General features: G+C 47.8%; 1 protein-coding gene, 2 long non-coding RNA genes and 1 other non-coding gene across 4 annotated transcripts; all 4 read left to right on the top strand.

Annotated features, from left to right (window-relative positions):
* Window positions 1-1,464: 1,464 nt before the first annotated feature.
* Window positions 1,465-2,590, top strand: LOC137874892 (uncharacterized). The gene is made up of 4 exons (XR_011103353.1): window positions 1,465-1,520; window positions 2,036-2,185; window positions 2,344-2,427; window positions 2,538-2,590. It is a non-coding gene; the product is annotated as an uncharacterized lncRNA (long non-coding RNA).
* Window positions 2,591-16,964: 14,374 nt separating this feature from the next.
* LOC137874891 (uncharacterized) lies at window positions 16,965-18,090 on the top strand. The gene is made up of 4 exons (XR_011103352.1): window positions 16,965-17,020; window positions 17,536-17,685; window positions 17,844-17,927; window positions 18,038-18,090. It is a non-coding gene; the product is annotated as an uncharacterized lncRNA (long non-coding RNA).
* A 132-nt stretch (window positions 18,091-18,222) lies between these two features.
* Window positions 18,223-20,528, top strand: LOC137874890 (uncharacterized). The gene is made up of 5 exons (XM_068713866.1): window positions 18,223-18,325; window positions 18,414-18,752; window positions 18,838-19,313; window positions 19,517-19,844; window positions 19,992-20,528. The coding sequence occupies exons 1-5, from the start codon at window positions 18,323-18,325 to the stop codon at window positions 20,361-20,363; spliced, it is 1,518 nt and encodes a 505-aa protein (XP_068569967.1). The 5' UTR covers window positions 18,223-18,322; the 3' UTR covers window positions 20,364-20,528.
* A 2,571-nt stretch (window positions 20,529-23,099) lies between these two features.
* Window positions 23,100-23,173, top strand: trnan-guu (transfer RNA asparagine (anticodon GUU)). Its single transcript has one exon. It is a non-coding gene; the product is annotated as a tRNA-Asn (tRNA).
* The last annotated feature ends 2,068 nt before the right edge of the window (window positions 23,174-25,241 follow it).

Below are 25,241 nucleotides of genomic sequence, written 5' to 3'. Positions count from 1 at the left end.
GTCTGTCAGCAGTGTGTTCCCGTGGACCGACGCCGGACAGATGGCAGGATCGACTGTGTGGTTCCCTTGGCCCGACACAGGATGGCAGGCAGGATCAACAATGTGGTTTCCCGTGGGCCGACACCGGACTGCTGGACACGGGATCTCTGAGGAACTCCGTGGGCTCATTGGTAACCACACAACACAACCTGGCAGCTGGCACACTAGTAGGACCTAGACAATGTAGTAGAGAGGAGAGAGGTCAGAACCGGGGTTTGTAAGACCGGAAACTTACGGACAGTGGTAACAGTACCAGGGTGAGTGGATGGTACGGACTGACAACAGGGGACTGCAGAACCAGGTTTGATATACTGCCAGGAGGTGATTAGTGGGATCAGGATGTGAGGATAGAGGCCTGCAGAGGAAAAACACAGAACACATGACAATAATAAACAGGGGAACGACAGAACACATGAGGAGAGGAGATCGGGTCAGACGGGGATCCTGACAGATGCCAGAGCAGTTTCTGTTGAAACTACTTTAGGATTATATTGTAATTTTTAGGCTGTGGCGCTGTTATATTGTGTATGGACACTTTGTGTGATACTTTTCAGGCATGAAAGTAGATCTTATTTTGAAAATGTCCTTGTGGGAGGACGCTGAAGAACCCCCACGCTGACAACATGCAAACTCCTCACAGCAGGGCCGTGCATCCCGGGGACCAAATCCAGGTCGCCCTTGCCGTGAGGCCAGTACACCACCGTTCAGTAGTAGTTGACTGCACTTGAACGCTTAATAAAAGATGCAATGATCTAACTATGCCTCATTTCTGCTTGATAGCCTCAGGTGGGAGGGGCCTCAAATTTTGGCCACACCCCATAGCTGTTCAGCTGTCTCTGTGGCGCTTTGGCGCTACCTGAAGCAGGAGAGTCTGGTAGAATCCATTCTCAAAGGTCCAATCTCGACGCTCGCTTTCCATTGTGATCGTCCAATCGCCGTCGCTCGCTCTCCATTGTGAAGGCAGAATGGACCTGGATGGGCCAATCACGGCTGCACCTCAAGTCTCGCAGAAACCAATCACGTCTGCACTTCCAAATCTCGCAGGCACCGCACAGCTTCACGAAGCAGAAAAAACATCGGACCTGTTGTTGTAGTTGTTGACGACGAAAAAATATCCTGGAACTTGTCGAACTTGTCAAAGGTAAGTTGTCCTTCCATTTATTCTAAAATAGCCGTAAAAAACGTTTCATTTCCGTCTGTCAGACTGGTCACTTTTTAAAAATCTTTTTTTTTCTCGTCCGTAAATGCGGTCGGCATTAGCGACCTGTTGTTGCCGAACAACGACGAAAAAATATCCTGGAACTTGTCAAAGGTAAGTTGTCCTTCCATTTATTCTAAAATAGCCGTAAAAAACGTTTTATTTCCGTCTGTCAGACTGGTCACTTTTTAAAAATCTTTTTTTTCTCGTCCGTAAATGCGGTCGGCATTAGCGACCTGTTGTTGCCGAACAAATATCCTGGAACTTGTCGAACTTGTCAAAGGTGAGTTGTCCTTCCATTTATTCTTAAATAGCCGTCGAAAACGTTGTATTTCCGTCTGTCAGACTGTTCATTTTTTGAAAATCTTTTATTCGAGCGACCGAGCTGGCTAAAGCTACCGCTAGCGACAACGTAACTACATGTAATAACGTGTGTTGTATTTTTTTCTCGTCCGGTCCGGTGTCACACTACGTTATACACGGTAAACACGGTCGGCTCGGCGTCCGGTGTCACATTACGTTACACAGTAAATACAGTCCGAGTGGAAACACGTAAACGTCCACACAAGCTGCAGCATCAACGTTTATTGTTGATATTTAAAGATTAATACATACAGATTTATAATAGATAAAGTGTAATTACACAGGATACATGTAAATAATGTGTCTACATAATATGTATCGATTTGATTACATGTTTTAATACCACGTGTAAATAACGTTACAGTACTAAGTATGCACATCAATGTCATGGTTATGTAGATTCAGCAATTGTTATTATTTCCATGTTATCTTTAGATGAGCACAAAACCAAAGAGCCACAAGGCCATGAGCGATGGAGAGTGGATGGCGAGGCTGAGGGCATTTGCCAGCTCTGGGGTTTGGCCTGCTGGAGGAGGCAATAGGCCAGCCCCAAGGCAGAGGAAGTGGCACGACCTCTATCAGAAGGTAAAGTATTACAAACTATGTACCTATTACTCATTTCTGTCACTAGTATGCCACGCACTTGATTCAAATTATGCCATACGATGGTGCAGATAATGTCAATCAGACGTAGTACACTGATTCACTCACTCCAGGCTAAATAGCAATTCTTATCATTTCAGATTGAGAAATGCCCCATGCAGGCCCGTGGACAGACCACCCTCTTTGGAGGGTCCATCGCCTGTAATTGCGGATTCCACGTTATGGTGATCTATTTACAAATGACATCTTTTATTGTTTATCTTACATCGCATGTTTGTTACAATGTTGTTATGCTGTTGCTGTTCCATCGCATGTCGTAATGCTGTTGTTTCAGTCTCCTGCTGATGTCCCACAGTCCGTGGCCTCGGCCTCGGCCTCAGCCCCGCAGTCCGTGGCCTCGGCCTCAGCCCGGCAGTCCGTGGCCTCGGCCTCAGCCTCAGCCTCGGCCCCAGCCCCGCAGTCCGTGGCCTCGGCCTCAGCCTCAGCCTCAGCCCCAGCCCCGCAGTCCGTGGCCTCAGCCTCAGCCCCTCCTGGTGCTAACCCACAGTCCGTGGCCTCAGCGCCTGGTGCGACTGCTTCAGCCCCTCGGTCCTTTTTGCGACCCGCTCTGACTTTGTCAATGGTGAATTATTATTTTTTTGTAATTCATGTTTTGTAGGAATTATTTTGTATGTGTTGCATCTTCAAATTAACTTTGGTTCTCCTTTCAGTTTACTAAATCACGCTTTGGTGGGTCACAGTCTGCCTCACTAAAGCCCAATTTAGTGGCTAGGACCCCCAGCCCATCTCCTCCTCCTTCTCCATCCTCTGTGAGGACACCCAGCCCTGCTCCATCCCCAGTGAGGACCCCAAGGCCTGCTCCATCCCCAGTGAGGACCCTCTTTACGGCCCCCAGCCTTGCTCCTCCTCCTTCTCCATCCTCTGTGAGGACACGCAGCCCTTCTCCATCCTCTGTGAGGACACCCAGCCTTGCTCCTCCTCCTTCTCCATCCTCTGTGAGGACCCCAAGCCCTGGTGCTGGTGTTTCCACCAGCATTGCTGTAGACGCTGTGAGTACTGCGTTTATTTATTGGTCTGGCTTTTTCATATTTAGTGTAGTCACTTAATTCTTATTTGTTGTTGTCTAACAAACAGGATGAGTCTGGAGATGTTCAGCCAGCCGCTGCTGGTGCTGCAGCTTCATTCTGGTTGCCCGGCGAAATGAGCAAGACCCTCCCTTTGCAGGACCAGAGGTGGATTGCCAACACCCTCTTTCACTCCGGCAAACTGCGGCCAGATTTGAAGCTGTGGTACGAACCCCCTGTTCCAGCCCTGATCTACCACCAGACACCGACACCCGACCGCTTTTTCACCCATCGGCTGATGGTGTGGATGCCCTACCACCTGTGGAAGGTGAGGGTGTTCTGCCCAGATTGTGGGAAGCAGCTGACGGGTTATGGTGTCCACAAGCGGTCTAGGAAGGTCCTGGACATCGACAGGTATTACCTGATGGTGACGGAGACACTCAGGTGCACTGTGTGTTCCTCCAACTACCTGTCGACCAGCCAGACTGTCCGAAATCAGCTGGACCTGCCTCACCAAAAGATGTTCCGGCTGATCCTGACCCGCAAGTGAGTAAAACGGTTTTGAAACTGCCTCCCATGAACATGTAAAAAATCACTGCAATGATGGAATAGTTTCTTTAAATCATTTCTCAAATGTATTAGTAATTGCTTAAATACAAGTGCATATTAGAATAATCTGGTGCCATATATTTACTATACACTGTCCCTGTTTTAAATATACAAAAAAGTAAAGGAAATGTGCATTTCAGATACGCTTGTGACATCCGCGTGATTCGGCTGCTTCGGGACCGGACTCTTGGCAACAGTCCGGCACGGCTGGCGAAGCAGCTGAAGGAAAACCACGGGGAAGAGTGGCTAAACCGGGTGGCACACTATTTTGGGGAGTGTGCTGAGTTTGTAGACGGGCCCAACCTCTTACCGGTGGTCTGTCAGCAGCCGCCGAAGCACATAGACGTGCCAACCAGTCGCTGGCTGCTGTCTGTGTACGGGATGGACATCCTCACCCGGCTGGACCACATCAAGGCCAGCATCACCTCTACATTTGGGTCCATCTTAAAGATGGACTCAACCAAAAAGGTAATAAATAATATGACTGTTTAATAGATTGCCATGTACATTATATGTATTCTCCTGTATGTAATAACTCTCTTACTGCTGTAGAGAATGTGTAAAAAAAAAAGAAAAAAGAAGTGTAATCTTAAAGATCACTGTCCTCACATCACAGATCACAAAGAAGCTGGCTGGGCACGGCAGGGGGACGGCTCAGTGGGTTACCTCCATTGGGAATGAGGTCGGCCAGATCTTGAACAGTGTCCTGACGGTGCAGGAGGGGCCGGGACTGGATTCAATGGTCTCTGGGGTGATGGAGCGGTACCGGCAGGCAGACGTTCCACCCCCCGTGCTGCTGTACGTGGACTGTGGCTGCTGCAAGAGCGAGGGGCCGAGCAAGCTGCAGACCAGGTTTGCAGCTTGGCCAGACCTCCACATAAGACTGGACATCTGGCACTTTATGAGGAGGCTGGCCGTCGGCTGCACCACCGACGCTCACACCCTCTACCCGGCCTTTATGGGCAGCTTGTCTGCCTGCATCTTTGAGTGGGATGCAGGGGACCTCACTCTGTTGCGGCAGGCAAAGCGGGAGCAGCTCAGGCAGGAGGGTGTGCCGGGCATTACCGATCGCATGGTGGACATGCGGATCGGTAAGAAGGAGCTGAGCCGGTACTGCCGTCGGAGGACGCGCGGTGAGGAGGCCACCATCAAGCTCATTGAGCAGGTGCTGCAGACACTGGGGGGTGCAAATGGGAGAGACCTCATGGGTGTGCCACTGCTGGACGACGTGCGGATGGAGCACATTTGGCGTGTCCAGAAACACCACGTCAGGTGCATCCAGGACGTCCCAGGTGTGCGGCTGTACGCGGTGGTAGGCACCACCACCACCAAGTGCGGCATCATCCTGACGAAGTACCGCTGTGCCAGAGGGTCCACGTCCCTGGAGTCCTTCCACTGCCACCTGAACAGGTTCATTCCAGGTTGGTGTCTCTCTTGTGTTTTATATTTTCAATAACTTGTAGGTTATTTTGTGAAAGCATTAAGATTGAAAAGCAACACAATGTTGTTGTTTTGTTTTTCAGGAACTAGTGCAAATGCACTGAATTTCCAGCTCTATCTCCTGGAAGGCCTGAACAGGTGGAACCAGGATCGGGGGACTGCTGCGGTGACCAGCACGCCGTCAGCTTACCTCACCTACTCCGGTGACGTGACCCAGTCAATTAATAACAACGCCCTGAAGCTGTTTGGTCAGGCATTTGTGCCAACCTTCAGGGCACCTTCCCAATACACTGGTATGTCTCGTTAATATCTGGCTACATCATTCTTTTGGTTTATTGTTTTTCAGTGTTCTAACTGAAGTTCAACAAGGCTACATTTGTATCATTCCCATTGCCAAAGCCAGACACAACATGATACAAATACAAGTCAGATTTTTCTAAATTAAAGGTTTGTATATATAATGCTTTGACTACAACTAATGATGTTTGTGTGTGTGTGTGTGTGTGTGTGTGTGTGTGTGTGTGTGTGTGGTGTGTGTGTGTGTGTTTCTGCTCTTTTTCATAGGCGAGCTTATTGGTGTGGATTACCTTCTGAGTCAGACTGGACAGCCCCTGAATGTCATCCCTGGCTCAGAAGAGACTGACAACATGCTGGAGGATGTGGATGAGGGAGAGGAAGAAGAAGAAGAAGAAGACGAGGGCTTCCAGGAAGGTACAGTGCCAAGTCTCCTGGATGACCCAAGCCTCTCTTCCTCCTCTCTGCCTGGAGCCTCCTCCCTTCAAGTTGCCTCCTCCCAGCCTGCTGCGTCCTCCTCCCAGCCTGCTGCGTCCTCCTCCCAGACTCCTGACTCCTCCCTGGCTGCAGCCACCTCTCTGCTGTCGCAGCTTGCAACTCTGTCCCAGAGTCCTGCCTCCACCCTAGCTGTTGCCTCCTCCGAGCCTGTTGCCTCCTCCCAGCCTGCTGCCACCTCTCTGGCTGCAGCCTCCTCTCTGCTCTTGTCCCTGCTCTCCCAGCTTGCTTCTCTGTCCCAGCCTGCTGCCTCATTCCAGCCTGCTGCCTCATTCCAGCCTGCTGCCTCATTCCAGCCTGCTGCCTCATTCCAGCCTGCTGCCTCATCCCAGCCTGCTGCCTCATTCCAGCCTGCTGCCTCATTCCAGCCTGCTGCCTCATTCCAGCCTGCTGCCTCATCCCAGCCTGCTGCCTCATCCCAGCCTGCTGCCTCATCCCAGCCTGCTGCCTCATCCCAGCCTGCTGCCTCATCCCAGCCTGCTGCCTCATTCCAGCCTGCTGCCTCATTCCAGCCTGCTGCCTCATTCCAGCCTGCTGCCTCATTCCAGCCTGCTGCCTCATTCCAGCCTGCTGCCTCATTCCAGCCTGCTGCCTCATTCCAGCCTGCTGCCTCATTCCAGCCTGCTGCCTCATTCCAGCCTGCTGCCTCATCTCAGCCTGCTGCCTCATCTCTGCCTGCTGCCTCATCTCTGCCTGCTGCCTCATCCCAGGCTGGGGTATATAAATACATAATTTTGTGTGAAGAAATAACAACACGGTATCTGGGTTCTCGAGTTGTGTTGCTCATCTCTATATTTTTGTTTAGGCTGTGGATCATGCATGCATGCCAGGAATGGACAGAGTAGAGAGCCTGGCAGAGTGTCTGTTGGAGCTGAGGAACCAGCCCTCCATGGCCATAGGAAACCAGATGGTGAGGAGCATTCATTGTCTTATTTTTCCTTTGTGCCATGTCATGCATATTCACATGCATACATTTATTTTTTTCCTCATGGACTGTTGTGTTCTCTCTCTGCATAGGCGAGCAACATTGTTGCTCTGTGGCAGAACCTGATGGACTATGACAAACAGAGGGTTCTGTTTGCTGCCAGGCATCAGAGCAGGCTGGACACAGGGAGGTTCAGGTCTCCAAAAAAAAAGCAGGACTTCACTCCAGGGGTGGATAGTTTAAAAAGACATGGGCTTACCACCTCTGGCCCCCTTGCACAGTGGCCAGATTGCTGCCGCCTGATCGAGGCCATTTTCACGAGGCTCTGCAACATCCACCGTAGTCCCAAGAAGACGGGGACTTGCACAGTCTCCAGGTGGGACCTCATCATTGGGGACTACAGGAGGATCAGGCAGCGCATTCTGGCCAATGGGGTGGTCATGCAGCAGACCACCCTGCAACTGGTGGACATCAGCCAAACCACCCTGGTGCAGTGGCACAACAAGAGGGTGAAGAGGCAGGACAATGCAACGGTCATGCAGGGGCTGACCTTGCCTAGCCGTGTATCTCTAGCAGATCAACCTCTACCCTCTGCCACTGTGCCACCGGCATCGGCACCCACCTCGACCCACCCAGCTCACCTGTACAGCCTTCCCGGCAGGACTGTCGGCAAAGCGAAGCTAAAAAGAAAGCACCCAGAGCTGTGTCCCCAGCGCCAGCTCTTTCCAGCTCCACCCCCAACCCCTCAGCTGGTGGTAACACAGCAGCCGTTCCCTGCTCCATCCCCAACCCCTCAGCTGGTGGTAATGCAACAGCGGTTCCCTGCTCCATCCTCGCGCCGTCAGCTGCTGATGCCAAAGCCGCCTTTCCCGGCTCCGTCCCCAACCCCTCAGCTGGTGGTAACGCAGCAGCGGTTCCCTGCTCCATCCCCAACCCCTCAGCTGGTGGTAACGCAGCAGCGGTTCCCTGCTCCATCCCCAACCCCTCAGCTGGTGGTAACGCAGCAGCGGTTCCCTGCTCCATCCCCAACCCCTCAGCTGAGGTTTCCAACATTTCCCTCCCAGGTGCCTTTTCTGGTCGCTGCTCCACAGGCCCTGGGTTTTCACCTCCCCTCTGCCCCTTCTGCTGCCCCTCCTGCTGCTGCTCCTGGTCCGGCTCCTGCTGCTGCTCCTGGTCCAGTCGTCCCCCGAAAGCTGACCCGCAAAGTACTGCACAACACGTGCAAGAAATGCGGGCAGTTCAGGACGGCGGCGACTGGACACAGTCAATATAAGGGGCTTATATACTGCCCGTCGGTCGAGAGTGTTCCCAAGGAGCAGTGGTTGGAGGAGATGAAGTTAAAAAAAAGATAACTTTGTTTACCCTCCAACCAGAGTTACAGACACTGGACACAAGTCCTTTTATGTATATTATAGTATTTGTATATAGTTATGTGTTGATTTAATTGTGTTGTCATTTCGAGGCTGTAGTGTGTGGTGCTTTTATATTGTCGTTATTTATATTATTATAATAATGTTATATAGATTTTACAGAGTGGTGTTTTTTAATATTTTGTTCTTTTGTTTATGAGGATAGACAATATTTAAATAAAAGTTTGGTTTTCTCATACATTTTCTGTGCAAAGTCTTGTTTTCAGTCAACTGTCCAATAATTGGAGTGAGAGTAAAAGGTACAATATTCTTTGAAAATAGTGACACATTTTATTACATTTACCCAGGGCCTACAATAACAGACAATAGAATTACGATTTTTACATCAATACTGTCTCAGTTCATGTTCAAATTATGGTTCAAGTCAATAAAGAAGAAACAAGGGAGGTTTTATTTAAAACTTGTGTATTAACAGGTAATGCATTGGATGGGTCAACATCATGTGTGAAGTAGTTTCATTTAATACAAACATAACAATACGTTATTGCATTGCACAAGTCAATATCTTGAATAAATTCAAATGGACATGGGCAACACATACACTTTTATTATGAACATCATAAACCTCAATCCTGCCGAGGCCGGGATTTGAACCGCCACTCCTGTGGACGATTTTTCTTCCCCCTCACATACACAAATGCACAAAAAATATCTTTTTCTTCTATAACAATATAAATACGGTATATAAGGACCTTAAAACACCACTGGAGTCTAAGTGGGTGGCACTGAAGATTGTTTTCTCCTCTTTTTCTCCTCTTTTTCTCTTTTCTCTCTCTTTTTTCCTTCTTTTTCCTTCTCCCCCTTCTCCCCCTTCTTCCCCCTCCTTTTTCTTTCCCCCTCTTCCCTTAAACAGACTATTGTTCCCCAGCTTTGGCGCAATTGGTTAGCGCGTTCGGCTGTTAACCGAAAGGTTGGTGGTTCAAGCCCACCCAGGGACGTGAAATGTTTTCTTCTTCACTAGCTGCTTCGTACGTTACCACATTACTCTAAAGAAAAACAAACTAAAAACCACTCAATGTCTCTGTACAGCAAACTATTTCACGGTGATGACAAAAAATGCACTTTCATTACTTGACCCAACACACAAATACAAAAGCGATAAACTTCTCTTCTGCACATCACAACTTGTAGAAAGATGAATGATGAATCTAACAGCTGGATCGTCAATCTGTCATTCTGTCTGTGAAACCAGCTTTCAGGGGTCAGCTTACAACTACATTGCAGTGTGTAATAATGTTACAGGTCTCAGTTTGAAAGAGCCTGATAACGAATGTGTGCCTGAGAAAAACAGAAAATGATGAGACAGAAAAACGTGTGGCTTCTCTCACGTAACATCTCCTCGAGACAGCAAGACCTCCTGCTTAAGAATGAGGTTCAGACCGCCTACCTCATTAACATACGGACACAGAAATAAATAAATGAAGGTGGACAGAAATGTATAAATAGATTTATTAATTTCTGTCCTGTTTAGGTATCAACTTTTATTTATTAATTTCAGCAATTATTTATTTTATTTATTTCAGCATTTAATTATTTTATTTATTAATTTCTGTATTTGTACATTTATTCATTCCTGTATATGTTTATTTGTTTATACTTCACATTTTTCGTGCTCCATAGCAAACAATCAAAGTCTCTCTCTTCTCATTTTGACATGAAGTACAGGTAAAATACATTAAATTGTCTTCAACAAAATCATATCAAGAATCAAATAAAAGTTTACACTACTATCACATAACTATGTTTAATCAACATTTTATGTAACTTGGGCTAAAACCTTCCTAGCTGTTTTTCAATGTGCTCACATTTACTGTGGCGCACGTGAAGAAGACGCACGTGAAGAAGACACCATTACAAATGGCGGCGCTGCTCCAACAGGATAGCGAACCGCTAACACATGCTAACTAACATGCACAACAGTTATATACATCTTTAAGTCATATTTAATGAACATATTTAGCATGAAACGACTTAGTAGAACACAAAAGAGTTGATTCGCTTCATTATGAACAAATAATACGATGTGTAGGAGCCAGAAAAAAAAAACTAGGGAATGTATTGGAAGGCTACTATCAGTTTAGCTAGCATTTGACAGTCAAGTCTTAAAACAATACTCACGTAGCTACTAAACTAAATGAAACACAAAATAATCTATAAAAATGTTCTGTACACATTAATCCCCAATTCCCATGTCATATGTGGTGCACTTAACAAGTCACTAACCTGAGAAAAACAGGAAATGATGAGGAAGGCAAACGTGTGGCTTCTCTCATGTATGGTCTCCTCGAGCTATGAGAAAACGCTGCACGCGCTTCAAGCTGCACGCGCTTTAAGCTCCACGCGCACATACAAGTCCAGGGTCGCGAGGCGAAGCCACAGCGCTGCACTGCCACCTACTGGGCACAGATAGAAATACACTTCTGGGCAAGTTTTATTATGATTACTAAAATCACAGAAATTCGTTCTATCAAATATTAATCAAATAAACAAAAATGTGACCATACATTTAGTGTACGTCACAATAATACTGCATTCAAATGCTCCATATACTCCGATGGTCTCTAGTAAATGTTATCGTCCAATCAGGATCGTGACTGTCCGATGTTGAATTGGATGTAGGTCAATACAAACAAAGTAAAACAAGGAATCGATAGCCGATGCTGCCTAAACGCGGTTAACGCTTCGTCTGTGTTATTGTCTCATTGAATGAACACGTGCAATGCAAACATCAGCTTGTTATTTTATCCAACTCTAATAATGAACATTGAGTAAAGGAAGTCGAGAGAAGTAAACAGAGACAGCTCGCCTTCAAAGTAAAAGTTGCGCGTTTTCAAACGTGCTTGCTCCAGCGATCCCTTTAAGGAGAGCTAAATTAAATAAACCAACAAATATTCTACATAAATGACTGATGAAGTCATGCACTTTTAACTATTCTACATAAAATAAAAATGAATGAATAACTAATCCTTTTGACTACAGTGGATTGACCATTTTAAATCACTACATAGCATGGAACTTCTTGTGCTTTGACTGGAGGCAATAGGCCCCAAGGCAGAGGAAGTGGCACGCCCTCTATCAGAAGGTTAAGGATAGCAAACTACGTACCTGTTACCGTCACTAGTATGCCACGCACCTGATTAAAATAATGCAATATGATGGTGCAAATAATGTCAGAAGTAGTACACCGACTCACTCCAGGCTAAAAAGCAATTCTCCTCATTTCAGATTGAGAAATCCCACTGTTAGGATGCCCGAGCGGCCATGGAGGAAAATGAGCAGATCAGGAGTCCAGAAGAGGTTTCAGATGAAGCTTCATTTATTTTGATATTCTAAACATCACACCAGTGTCTACAAGTCTCTCTACACAAACAAACTGAGCTCTTTGTATACACCTTCTCACTCTAATTAGCCCAGACATACCATCTACAGGTAAGTATATAGATGATATATGTACAATAAATATTTACATGATTTCACCAACCCAAAGATATCAATAATAAGTTACAAATATTTACAATCCCTGTAAAGTAAATTATAAAACACAATTTATCTAAATAAATAGAGAAACACATCTCTACTTCCTCCCCTACCCACTCCCTGTGGTTGGTACTTCCCGGAACTATAAATGGGTGCTTGAGGCCCCAGGGAAGTATTTTGACCGAACACCCTGGGAAGAGGAAACAGGCAGAGGTGAGTTGTTGCAATATTTAAATGAACCTGTATCGTGGTAATATATACACAATATTGTTCTGCCACATAACTAATTAGACATTCTTACAATCTGGCCTGTTCAATCAGTCTCATTGCAGTTGTTTGTTCCCAGGGAGACCTCATGGACTATGACAAGCAGAAGGTTTTGTTAACTGCCAGACCCCAGAGCAGGCTGGACACGGGCAGATTCAGATCGCCCCCCCCCAAAAAAAGCAGGATTTCACTCCAGGGGTGGATAGTGTCAAGAGACACAGTCTCACCACCACTGGCCCCCTTGCGTAGTGGCCAGATTGCTGCCGCCTGATCGAGGCCATTTTCACCAGGCTCTGTAACATTCACCGTAGTCCCAAGAAGACGGGGACCAGCACAGTCTCCAGGTGGGACCTCATCCTCGGGGACTACAGGAGGATCAGGCAGCGCATTCTGGCCAATGGGACTGTCATGCAGCAGACCACCCTGCAGCTGGTGGACGCCTGCCAAACCACCCTGGTGCAGTGGCACAACAAGAGGGTGAAGAGAATACAACGGTCATGCAGGGGCTGACCTTGCTAAGCCGCGTATCTCCAGCAGATCACCCTCTAGTCTCTGCCACCAGCACCTGCACCCACCTTGACGGGCCCAGCTCACCTATACGACCTGCCCGACAGCACTGCCGGCGAGGCAAAACTGAAGAGGAAACACCCAGAGCTGCGTCCCCAGCACCAGCCTTTCCCTGCTCCATCCTGGGACCCTCAGCTGCTGATGCTGTCACTGGAGTTCAGGAAAGGACCTAAAAGCAACCAGGTAGTTTGCGGTTCGGCGAACTACCTGTCAACCAGTCAGACTGTCCGGAACCAGCGGGACCTGCCTCTCACCTGCATATTTGGGTCCATCTTAAAGGTGGACTCAACCAAAAAGGTAATAAATAATATGACTGTTTAATAGATTGCCATGTACATTATATGTATTCTCCTGTACACATTATCATTGTTGGTGACAGCAAAAAAAAAAGAAAGTGTAATCTTAAAGATCACTGTCCTCACATCACAGATCACAAAGAAGCTGGCTGGCCACGGCAGGGGGACGGCTCAATGGGTGACCTCCATCTGGAATGAGGTCGGCCAGATCCTGATCAGTGTCCTGACGGTGCAGGAGGGGCCGGGACCGAACGCGATGGTCTCTGGCGTGATGGAGCGGTACCGGCAGGCAGATGTTCCACCCCCCGTGCTGCTTTACGTCGACTGTGGCTGCTGCAAGAGCGAGGGGTCGAGCAAGCTGCAGACCAGGTTTGCAGCTTGGCCAGAACCTCCACATAAGACTGGACATCTGGCTCTTTATGAGGAGGCTGGCCGTTGGCTGCACCACCGACGCTCACACCCTCTACCCGGCCTTTATGGGCAGCTTGTCTGCCTGCATCTTTGAGTGGGATGCAGGGGACCTCACTCTGTTGCGGCAGGCAAAGCGGGAGCAGCTCAGGCAGGAGGGTGTGCCGGGAATTACCGATCGCCTGGTGGACGTGTGGATCGGTAAGAAGGAACTGAGCCGGTACTGCCGTAGGAGGACACGTGGTGAGGAGGCCACCATTAGGCTCATTGAGCAGGTGCTGCAGACACTGGGGGGGGGGGGGGGGGTGGGAGAGACCTCATGGGGTGCTACTGCTGGACGACGTGCGGATGGAGCACATTTGGTGTGTGCAAAAACACCACGTCGGGTGCATCCAGGATGTCCCAGGTGTGCAGCTGTACACAGTGGTGCACCACCACCACCACCACCACCAAGAGTGGAATCATCCTCATCAAGTACCGCTGTGCCAGAGGGTCCACATCCCTGGAGTCCTTTCACTGCCACCTGAAGAGGTTCATTCCAGGTTGGTGTCTCTCTTGTGTTTTATATTTTCAATAACTTGTAGGTTATTTTGTGAAAACATTAAGATTGAAAAGCAATTCAACGTTATTGTTTTGTTTTTCAGGAACTAGTGCAAATGCACTCAATTTCCAGCTGTACCTTCTGGAAGGCCTGAACAGGTGGAACCAGGATCGGGGGACTGCAGCGGTGACCAGCACACCGTCAGCTTACCTCACCTACTCCGGTGACGTGACCCAGTCAGTCAACAACAACACCCTGAAGCTGTTTGGCCGGGCATTTGTGCCAACCTTCAGGCCACCTTCCCAATACACTGGTATGTCTCGTTAATATCTGGCTACATCATTCTTTTGGTTTATTGTTTTTCAGTGTTCTAACTGAAGTTCAACAAGGCTACATTTGTATCATTCCCATTGCCAAAGCCAGCCATTCAGACATAACATGATACAAGTCAGATTTTTTTAAAATTAAAGGTTTGTATATATAATGCTTTGACTACAACTAGTGTGTGTGTGTGTGTGTGTGTGTGTGTGTGTGTGTGTGTGTGTGTGTGTGTGTGTGTGTGTGTGTGTGTGTGTGTGTGTGTGTGTGTGTGTGCGCACTCTTTTTCATAGGCGAGCTCATTGGTGTGGACTATCTTCTAAGTCAGACTGAACAGCCCCTGAATATCATCCCGTCATTCGGCTGCTTCGGGACTAGACTCTTGGCAACAGTCCAGCACGGCTGGTAAAGCAGCCCAAGGAGAACCATGGTGAGGAATGGCTGAACCGGGTGGAACACTATGCTGGGGAGTGTGCTGACTTTGTGGAGCGGCCCAGCCTCTTACCGGTGGTCTGCCAGGTGCCGCAGAAGCACATTGACGTTCCAACCAGTCGCTGGCTGCTGTCCGTGGACATCCTCACCCGGCTAGACCACATTAATGCCAGCATCACCTCCACATTTGGGTCCATCTTAAAGATGGACTCAACCAAAAAGGTAATAAATAATATGACTGTTTCATAGATTGCCATGTACATTATATGTATTCTCCTGTATGTAATAACTCTCTTACTGCTGTAGAGAATGTGTAAAAAAAAAAAAGAAGAAGTGTAATCTTAAAGATCACTGTCCTCACATCACAGATCACAAAGAAGCTGGCTGGGCACGGCAGGGGGACGGCTCAATGGGTGACCTCCATCTGGAATGAGGTCGGCCAGATCCTGATCAGTGTCCTGACGGTGCAGGAGGGGCCGGGACCAAACGCGATGGTCTCTGGCGTGATGGAGCGGTACCGGCAGAAAGATGTTCCACCCCCCGTGCTGCTTTACGTCGACTGTGGCTGCTGCAAGAGCGAGGGGTCGAGCAAGCTGCAGACCAGGTTTGCAGCTTGGCCAGAACCTCCACATAAGACTGGACATCTGGCTCTTTATGAGGAGGCTGGCCGTTGGCTGCACCACTGACGCTCACACGTGGGTTTGGACCGAACCGCACGACCTGTCGAGGTGTCTGTCAGCAGTGTGTTCCCGTGGACCGACGCCGGACAGATGGCAGGATCGACTGTGTGGTTCCCTTGGCCCGACACAGGATGGCAGGCAGGATCAACAATGTGGTTTCCCGTGGGCCGACACCGGACTGCTGGACACGGGATCTCTGAGGAACTCCGTGGGCTCATTGGTAACCACACAACACAACCTGGCAGCTGGCACACTAGTAGGACCTAGACAATGTAGTAGAGAGGAGAGAGGTCAGAACCGGGGTTTGTAAGACCGGAAACTTACGGACAGTGGTAACAGTACCAGGGTGAGTGGATGGTACGGACTGACAACAGGGGACTGCAGAACCAGGTTTGATATACTGCCAGGAGGTGATTAGTGGGATCAGGATGTGAGGATAGAGGCCTGCAGAGGAAAAACACAGAACACATGACAATAATAAACAGGGGAACGACAGAACACATGAGGAGAGGAGATCGGGTCAGACGGGGATCCTGACAGATGCCAGAGCAGTTTCTGTTGAAACTACTTTAGGATTATATTGTAATTTTTAGGCTGTGGCGCTGTTATATTGTGTATGGACACTTTGTGTGATACTTTTCAGGCATGAAAGTAGATCTTATTTTGAAAATGTCCTTGTGGGAGGACGCTGAAGAACCCCCACGCTGACAACATGCAAACTCCTCACAGCAGGGCCGTGCATCCCGGGGACCAAATCCAGGTCGCCCTTGCCGTGAGGCCAGTACACCACCGTTCAGTAGTAGTTGACTGCACTTGAACGCTTAATAAAAGATGCAATGATCTAACTATGCCTCATTTCTGCTTGATAGCCTCAGGTGGGAGGGGCCTCAAATTTTGGCCACACCCCATAGCTGTTCAGCTGTCTCTGTGTTTGGCGCTACCTGAAGCAGGAGAGTCTGGTAGAATCCATTCTCAAAGGTCCAATCTCGACGCTCGCTTTCCATTGTGATCGTCCAATCGCCGTCGCTCGCTCTCCATTGTGAAGGCAGAATGGACCTGGATGGGCCAATCACGGCTGCACCTCAAGTCTCGCAGAAACCAATCACGTCTGCACTTCCAAATCTCGCAGGCACCGCACAGCTTCACGAAGCAGAAAAACATCGGACCTGTTGTTGTAGTTGTTGACGACGAAAAAATATCCTGGAACTTGTCGAACTTGTCAAAGGTAAGTTGTCCTTCCATTTATTCTAAAATAGCCGTAAAAAACGTTTCATTTCCGTCTGTCAGACTGGTCACTTTTTAAAAATCTTTTTTTTTCTCGTCCGTAAATGCGGTCGGCATTAGCGACCTGTTGTTGCCGAACAACGACGAAAAAATATCCTGGAACTTGTCGAACTTGTCAAAGGTAAGTTGTCCTTCCATTTATTCTAAAATAGCCGTAAAAAACGTTTTATTTCCGTCTGTCAGACTGGTCACTTTTTAAAAATCTTTTTTTTCTCGTCCGTAAATGCGGTCGGCATTAGCGACCTGTTGTTGCCGAACAAATATCCTGGAACTTGTCGAACTTGTCAAAGGTGAGTTGTCCTTCCATTTATTCTTAAATAGCCGTCGAAAACGTTGTATTTCCGTCTGTCAGACTGTTCATTTTTTAAAAATCTTTTATTCGAGCGACCGAGCTGGCTAAAGCTACCGCTAGCGACAACGTAACTACATGTAATAACGTGTGTTGTATTTTTTTCTCGTCCGGTCCGGTGTCACACTACGTTATACACGGTAAACACGGTCGGCTCGGCGTCCGGTGTCACATTACGTTACACAGTAAATACAGTCCGAGTGGAAACACGTAAACGTCCACACAAGCTGCAGCATCAACGTTTATTGTTGATATTTAAAGATTAATACATACAGATTTATAATAGATAAAGTGTAATTACACAGGATACATGTAAATAATGTGTCTACATAATATGTATCGATTTGATTACATGTTTTAATACCACGTGTAAATAACGTTACAGTACTAAGTATGCACATCAATGTCATGGTTATGTAGATTCAGCAATTGTTATTATTTCCATGTTATCTTTAGATGAGCACAAAACCAAAGAGCCACAAGGCCATGAGCGATGGAGAGTGGATGGCGAGGCTGAGGGCATTTGCCAGCTCTGGGGTTTGGCCTGCTGGAGGAGGCAATAGGCCAGCCCCAAGGCAGAGGAAGTGGCACGACCTCTATCAGAAGGTAAAGTATTACAAACTATGTACCTATTACTCATTTCTGTCACTAGTATGCCACGCACTTGATTCAAATTATGCCATACGATGGTGCAGATAATGTCAATCAGACGTAGTACACTGATTCACTCACTCCAGGCTAAATAGCAATTCTTATCATTTCAGATTGAGAAATGCCCCATGCAGGCCCGTGGACAGACCACCCTCTTTGGAGGGTCCATCGCCTGTAATTGCGGATTCCACGTTATGGTGATCTATTTACAAATGACATCTTTTATTGTTTATCTTACATCGCATGTTTGTTACAATGTTGTTATGCTGTTGCTGTTCCATCGCATGTCGTAATGCTGTTGTTTCAGTCTCCTGCTGATGTCCCACAGTCCGTGGCCTCGGCCTCGGCCTCAGCCCCGCAGTCCGTGGCCTCGGCCTCAGCCCGGCAGTCCGTGGCCTCGGCCTCAGCCTCAGCCTCAGCCCCAGCCCCGCAGTCCGTGGCCTCGGCCTCAGCCTCAGCCTCAGCCCCAGCCCCGCAGTCCGTGGCCTCAGCCTCAGCCCCTCCTGGTGCTAACCCACAGTCCGTGGCCTCAGCGCCTGGTGCGACTGCTTCAGCCCCTCGGTCCTTTTTGCGACCCGCTCTGACTTTGTCAATGGTGAATTATTATTTTTTTGTAATTCATGTTTTGTAGGAATTATTTTGTATGTGTTGCATCTTCAAATTAACTTTGGTTCTCCTTTCAGTTTACTAAATCACGCTTTGGTGGGTCACAGTCTGCCTCACTAAAGCCCAATTTAGTGGCTAGGACCCCCAGCCCATCTCCTCCTCCTTCTCCATCCTCTGTGAGGACACCCAGCCCTGCTCCATCCCCAGTGAGGACCCCAAGGCCTGCTCCATCCCCAGTGAGGACCCTCTTTACGGCCCCCAGCCTTGCTCCTCCTCCTTCTCCATCCTCTGTGAGGACACGCAGCCCTTCTCCATCCTCTGTGAGGACACCCAGCCTTGCTCCTCCTCCTTCTCCATCCTCTGTGAGGACCCCAAGCCCTGGTGCTGGTGTTTCCACCAGCATTGCTGTAGACGCTGTGAGTACTGCGTTTATTTATTGGTCTGGCTTTTTCATATTTAGTGTAGTCACTTAATTCTTATTTGTTGTTGTCTAACAAACAGGATGAGTCTGGAGATGTTCAGCCAGCCGCTGCTGGTGCTGCAGCTTCATTCTGGTTGCCCGGCGAAATGAGCAAGACCCTCCCTTTGCAGGACCAGAGGTGGATTGCCAACACCCTCTTTCACTCCGGCAAACTGCGGCCAGATTTGAAGCTGTGGTACGAACCCCCTGTTCCAGCCCTGATCTACCACCAGACACCGACACCCGACCGCTTTTTCACCCATCGGCTGATGGTGTGGATGCCCTACCACCTGTGGAAGGTGAGGGTGTTCTGCCCAGATTGTGGGAAGCAGCTGACGGGTTATGGTGTCCACAAGCGGTCTAGGAAGGTCCTGGACATCGACAGGTATTACCTGATGGTGACGGAGACACTCAGGTGCACTGTGTGTTCCTCCAACTACCTGTCGACCAGCCAGACTGTCCGAAATCAGCTGGACCTGCCTCACCAAAAGATGTTCCGGCTGATCCTGACCCGCAAGTGAGTAAAACGGTTTTGAAACTGCCTCCCATGAACATGTAAAAAATCACTGCAATGATGGAATAGTTTCTTTAAATCATTTCTCAAATGTATTAGTAATTGCTTAAATACAAGTGCATATTAGAATAATCTGGTGCCATATATTTACTATACACTGTCCCTGTTTTAAATATACAAAAAAGTAAAGGAAATGTGCATTTCAGATACGCTTGTGACATCCGCGTGATTCGGCTGCTTCGGGACCGGACTCTTGGCAACAGTCCGGCACGGCTGGCGAAGCAGCTGAAGGAAAACCACGGGGAAGAGTGGCTAAACCGGGTGGCACACTATTTTGGGGAGTGTGCTGAGTTTGTAGACGGGCCCAACCTCTTACCAGTGGTCTGTCAGCAGCCGCCGAAGCACATAGACGTGCCAACCAGTCGCTGGCTGCTGTCTGTGTACGGGATGGACATCCTCACCCGGCTGGACCACATCAAGGCCAGCATCACCTCTACATTTGGGTCCATCTTAAAGATGGACTCAACCAAAAAGGTAATAAATAATATGACTGTTTAATAGATTGCCATGTACATTATATGTATTCTCCTGTATGTAATAACTCTCTTACTGCTGTAGAGAATGTGTAAAAAAAAAGAAAAAAGAAGTGTAATCTTAAAGATCACTGTCCTCACATCACAGATCACAAAGAAGCTGGCTGGGCACGGCAGGGGGACGGCTCAGTGGGTTACCTCCATCTGGAATGAGGTCGGCCAGATCCTGATCAGTGTCCTGACGGTGCAGGAGGGGCCGGGACCGAACGCGATGGTCTCTGGCGTGATGGAGCGGTACCGGCAGGCAGATGTTCCACCCCCCGTGCTGCTTTACGTCGACTGTGGCTGCTGCAAGAGCGAGGGGTCGAGCAAGCTGCAGACCAGGTTTGCAGCTTGGCCAGAACCTCCACATAAGACTGGACATCTGGCTCTTTATGAGGAGGCTGGCCGTTGGCTGCACCACCGACGCTCACACCCTCTACCCGGCCTTTATGGGCAGCTTGTCTGCCTGCATCTTTGAGTGGGATGCAGGGGACCTCACTCTGTTGCGGCAGGCAAAGCGGGAGCAGCTCAGGCAGGAGGGTGTGCCGGGAATTACCGATCGCCTGGTGGACGTGTGGATCGGTAAGAAGGAACTGAGCCGGTACTGCCGTAGGAGGACACGTGGTGAGGAGGCCACCATTAGGCTCATTGAGCAGGTGCTGCAGACACTGGGGGGGGGGGGGGTGGGAGAGACCTCATGGGGTGCTACTGCTGGACGACGTGCGGATGGAGCACATTTGGTGTGTGCAAAAACACCACGTCGGGTGCATCCAGGATGTCCCAGGTGTGCAGCTGTACACAGTGGTGCACCACCACCACCACCACCACCAAGAGTGGAATCATCCTCATCAAGTACCGCTGTGCCAGAGGGTCCACATCCCTGGAGTCCTTTCACTGCCACCTGAAGAGGTTCATTCCAGGTTGGTGTCTCTCTTGTGTTTTATATTTTCAATAACTTGTAGGTTATTTTGTGAAAACATTAAGATTGAAAAGCAATTCAACGTTATTGTTTTGTTTTTCAGGAACTAGTGCAAATGCACTCAATTTCCAGCTGTACCTTCTGGAAGCCCTGAACAGGTGGAACCAGGATCGGGGGACTGCAGCGGTGACCAGCACGCCGTCAGCTTACCTCACCTACTCCGGTGACGTGACCCAGTCAGTCAACAACAACACCCTGAAGCTGTTTGGCCGGGCATTTGTGCCAACCTTCAGGCCACCTTCCCAATACACTGGTATGTCTCGTTAATATCTGGCTACATCATTCTTTTGGTTTATTGTTTTTCAGTGTTCTAACTGAAGTTCAACAAGGCTACATTTGTATCATTCCCATTGCCAAAGCCAGCCATTCAGACATAACATGATACAAGTCAGATTTTTTAAAAATTAAAGGTTTGTATATATAATGCTTTGACTACAACTAGTGTGTGTGTGTGTGCGTGCGTGCGTGCGTGCGTGCGCGCACACTTTTTCATAGGCGAGCTCATTGGTGTGGACTATCTTCTAAGTCAGACTGAACAGCCCCTGAATATCATCCCGTCATTCGGCTGCTTCGGGACTAGACTCTTGGCAACAGTCCAGCACGGCTGGTAAAGCAGCCCAAGGAGAACCATGGTGAGGAATGGCTGAACCGGGTGGAACACTATGCTGGGGAGTGTGCTGACTTTGTGGAGCGGCCCAGCCTCTTACCGGTGGTCTGCCAGGTGCCGCAGAAGCACATTGACGTTCCAACCAGTCGCTGGCTGCTGTCCGTGGACATCCTCACCCGGCTAGACCACATTAATGCCAGCATCACCTCCACATTTGGGTCCATCTTAAAGATGGACTCAACCAAAAAGGTAATAAATAATATGACTGTTTCATAGATTGCCATGTACATTATATGTATTCTCCTGTATGTAATAACTCTCTTACTGCTGTAGAGAATGTGTAAAAAAAAAAAAGAAGAAGTGTAATCTTAAAGATCACTGTCCTCACATCACAGATCACAAAGAAGCTGGCTGGGCACGGCAGGGGGACGGCTCAATGGGTGACCTCCATCTGGAATGAGGTCGGCCAGATCCTGATCAGTGTCCTGACGGTGCAGGAGGGGCCGGGACCGAACGCGATGGTCTCTGGCGTGATGGAGCGGTACCGGCAGAAAGATGTTCCACCCCCCGTGCTGCTTTACGTCGACTGTGGCTGCTGCAAGAGCGAGGGGTCGAGCAAGCTGCAGACCAGGTTTGCAGCTTGGCCAGAACCTCCACATAAGACTGGACATCTGGCTCTTTATGAGGAGGCTGGCCGTTGGCTGCACCACTGACGCTCACACGTGGGTTTGGACCGAACCGCACGACCTGTCGAGGTGTCTGTCAGCAGTGTGTTCCCGTGGACCGACGCCGGACAGATGGCAGGATCGACTGTGTGGTTCCCTTGGCCCGACACAGGATGGCAGGCAGGATCAACAATGTGGTTTCCCGTGGGCCGACACCGGACTGCTGGACACGGGATCTCTGAGGAACTCCGTGGGCTCATTGGTAACCACACAACACAACCTGGCAGCTGGCACACTAGTAGGACCTAGACAATGTAGTAGAGAGGAGAGAGGTCAGAACCGGGGTTTGTAAGACCGGAAACTTACGGACAGTGGTAACAGTACCAGGGTGAGTGGATGGTACGGACTGACAACAGGGGACTGCAGAACCAGGTTTGATATACTGCCAGGAGGTGATTAGTGGGATCAGGATGTGAGGATAGAGGCCTGCAGAGGAAAAACACAGAACACATGACAATAATAAACAGGGGAACGACAGAACACATGAGGAGAGGAGATCGGGTCAGACGGGGATCCTGACAGATGCCAGAGCAGTTTCTGTTGAAACTACTTTAGGATTATATTGTAATTTTTAGGCTGTGGCGCTGTTATATTGTGTATGGACACTTTGTGTGATACTTTTCAGGCATGAAAGTAGATCTTATTTTGAAAATGTCCTTGTGGGAGGACGCTGAAGAACCCCCACGCTGACAACATGCAAACTCCTCACAGCAGGGCCGTGCATCCCGGGGACCAAATCCAGGTCGCCCTTGCCGTGAGGCCAGTACACCACCGTTCAGTAGTAGTTGACTGCACTTGAACGCTTAATAAAAGATGCAATGATCTAACTATGCCTCATTTCTGCTTGATAGCCTCAGGTGGGAGGGGCCTCAAATTTTGGCCACACCCCATAGCTGTTCAGCTGTCTCTGTGGCGCAATTGGTTAGCGCGTTCGGCTGTTAACCGAAAGGTTGGTGGTTCAAGCCCACCCAGGGACGTGAAATGTTTTCTTCTTCACTAGCTGCTTCGTACGTTACCACATTACTCTAAAGAAAAACAAACTAAAAACCACTCAATGTCTCTGTACAGCAAACTATTTCACGGTGATGACAAAAAATGCACTTTCATTACTTGACCCAACACACAAATACAAAAGCGATAAACTTCTCTTCTGCACATCACAACTTGTAGAAAGATGAATGATGAATCTAACAGCTGGATCGTCAATCTGTCATTCTGTCTGTGAAACCAGCTTTCAGGGGTCAGCTTACAACTACACTGCAGTGTGTAATAATGTTACAGGTCTCAGTTTGAAAGAGCCTGATAACGAATGTGTGCCTGAGAAAAACAGAAAATGATGAGACAGAAAAACGTGTGGCTTCTCTCACGTAACATCTCCTCGAGACAGCAAGACCTCCTGCTTAAGAATGAGGTTCAGACCGCCTACCTCATTAACATACGGACACAGAAATAAATAAATGAAGGTGGACAGAAATGTATAAATAGATTTATTAATTTCTGTCCTGTTTAGGTATCAACTTTTATTTATTAATTTCAGCAATTATTTATTTTATTTATTTCAGCATTTAATTATTTTATTTATTAATTTCTGTATTTGTACATTTATTCATTCCTGTATATGTTTATTTGTTTATACTTCACATTTTTCGTGCTCCATAGCAAACAATCAAAGTCTCTCTCTTCTCATTTTGACATGAAGTACAGGTAAAATACATTAAATTGTCTTCAACAAAATCATATCAAGAATCAAATAAAAGTTTACACTACTATCACATAACTATGTTTAATCAACATTTTATGTAACTTGGGCTAAAACCTTCCTAGCTGTTTTTCAATGTGCTCACATTTACTGTGGCGCACGTGAAGAAGACGCACGTGAAGAAGACACCATTACAAATGGCGGCGCTGCTCCAACAGGATAGCGAACCGCTAACACATGCTAACTAACATGCACAACAGTTATATACATCTTTAAGTCATATTTAATGAACATATTTAGCATGAAACGACTTAGTAGAACACAAAAGAGTTGATTCGCTTCATTATGAACAAATAATACGATGTGTAGGAGCCAGAAAAAAAAACTAGGGAATGTATTGGAAGGCTACTATCAGTTTAGCTAGCATTTGACAGTCAAGTCTTAAAACAATACTCACGTAGCTACTAAACTAAATGAAACACAAAATAATCTATAAAAATGTTCTGTACACATTAATCCCCAATTCCCATGTCATATGTGGTGCACTTAACAAGTCACTAACCTGAGAAAAACAGGAAATGATGAGGAAGGCAAACGTGTGGCTTCTCTCATGTATGGTCTCCTCGAGCTATGAGAAAACGCTGCACGCGCTTCAAGCTGCACGCGCTTTAAGCTCCACGCGCACATACAAGTCCAGGGTCGCGAGGCGAAGCCACAGCGCTGCACTGCCACCTACTGGGCACAGATAGAAATACACTTCTGGGCAAGTTTTATTATGATTACTAAAATCACAGAAATTCGTTCTATCAAATATTAATCAAATAAACAAAAATGTGACCATACATTTAGTGTACGTCACAATAATACTGCATTCAAATGCTCCATATACTCCGATGGTCTCTAGTAAATGTTATCGTCCAATCAGGATCGTGACTGTCCGATGTTGAATTGGATGTAGGTCAATACAAACAAAGTAAAACAAGGAATCGATAGCCGATGCTGCCTAAACGCGGTTAACGCTTCGTCTGTGTTATTGTCTCATTGAATGAACACGTGCAATGCAAACATCAGCTTGTTATTTTATCCAACTCTAATAATGAACATTGAGTAAAGGAAGTCGAGAGATGTAAACAGAGACAGCTCGCCTTCAAAGTAAAAGTTGCTCGTTTTCAAATGTGCTTGCTCCAGCGATCAATTTAAGGAGAGCTAAATTAAATAAACCAACAAATATTCTACATGAAGAACATAAATGACTGTGATAAAGTCATATTTCTGTCACTTTCCCACAATTGAACGTGAATAAACTGCCAAGGGCACAAACACTGAATTATTTGTATGTAATTTAA

Source organism: Cebidichthys violaceus, unplaced genomic scaffold (genome assembly GCF_023349555.1).
Source record: "Cebidichthys violaceus isolate CVI_PGR_0920_01 unplaced genomic scaffold, fCebVio1.0.p SCAF_19, whole genome shotgun sequence".
Lineage (NCBI taxonomy): Eukaryota > Metazoa > Chordata > Actinopteri > Perciformes > Stichaeidae > Cebidichthys > Cebidichthys violaceus.
This window is presented reverse-complemented; position numbering and strand designations above follow the sequence as displayed.

Coding starts and splice junctions, on each gene's coding strand:
- LOC137874890 (XM_068713866.1), top strand. Junction 18,753..18,837: donor CCAGCATTGCTGTAGACGCT/GTGAGTACTGCG, acceptor TCTAACAAACAG/GATGAGTCTGGAGATGTTCA. Junction 19,845..19,991: donor AGATGGACTCAACCAAAAAG/GTAATAAATAAT, acceptor CTCACATCACAG/ATCACAAAGAAGCTGGCTGG.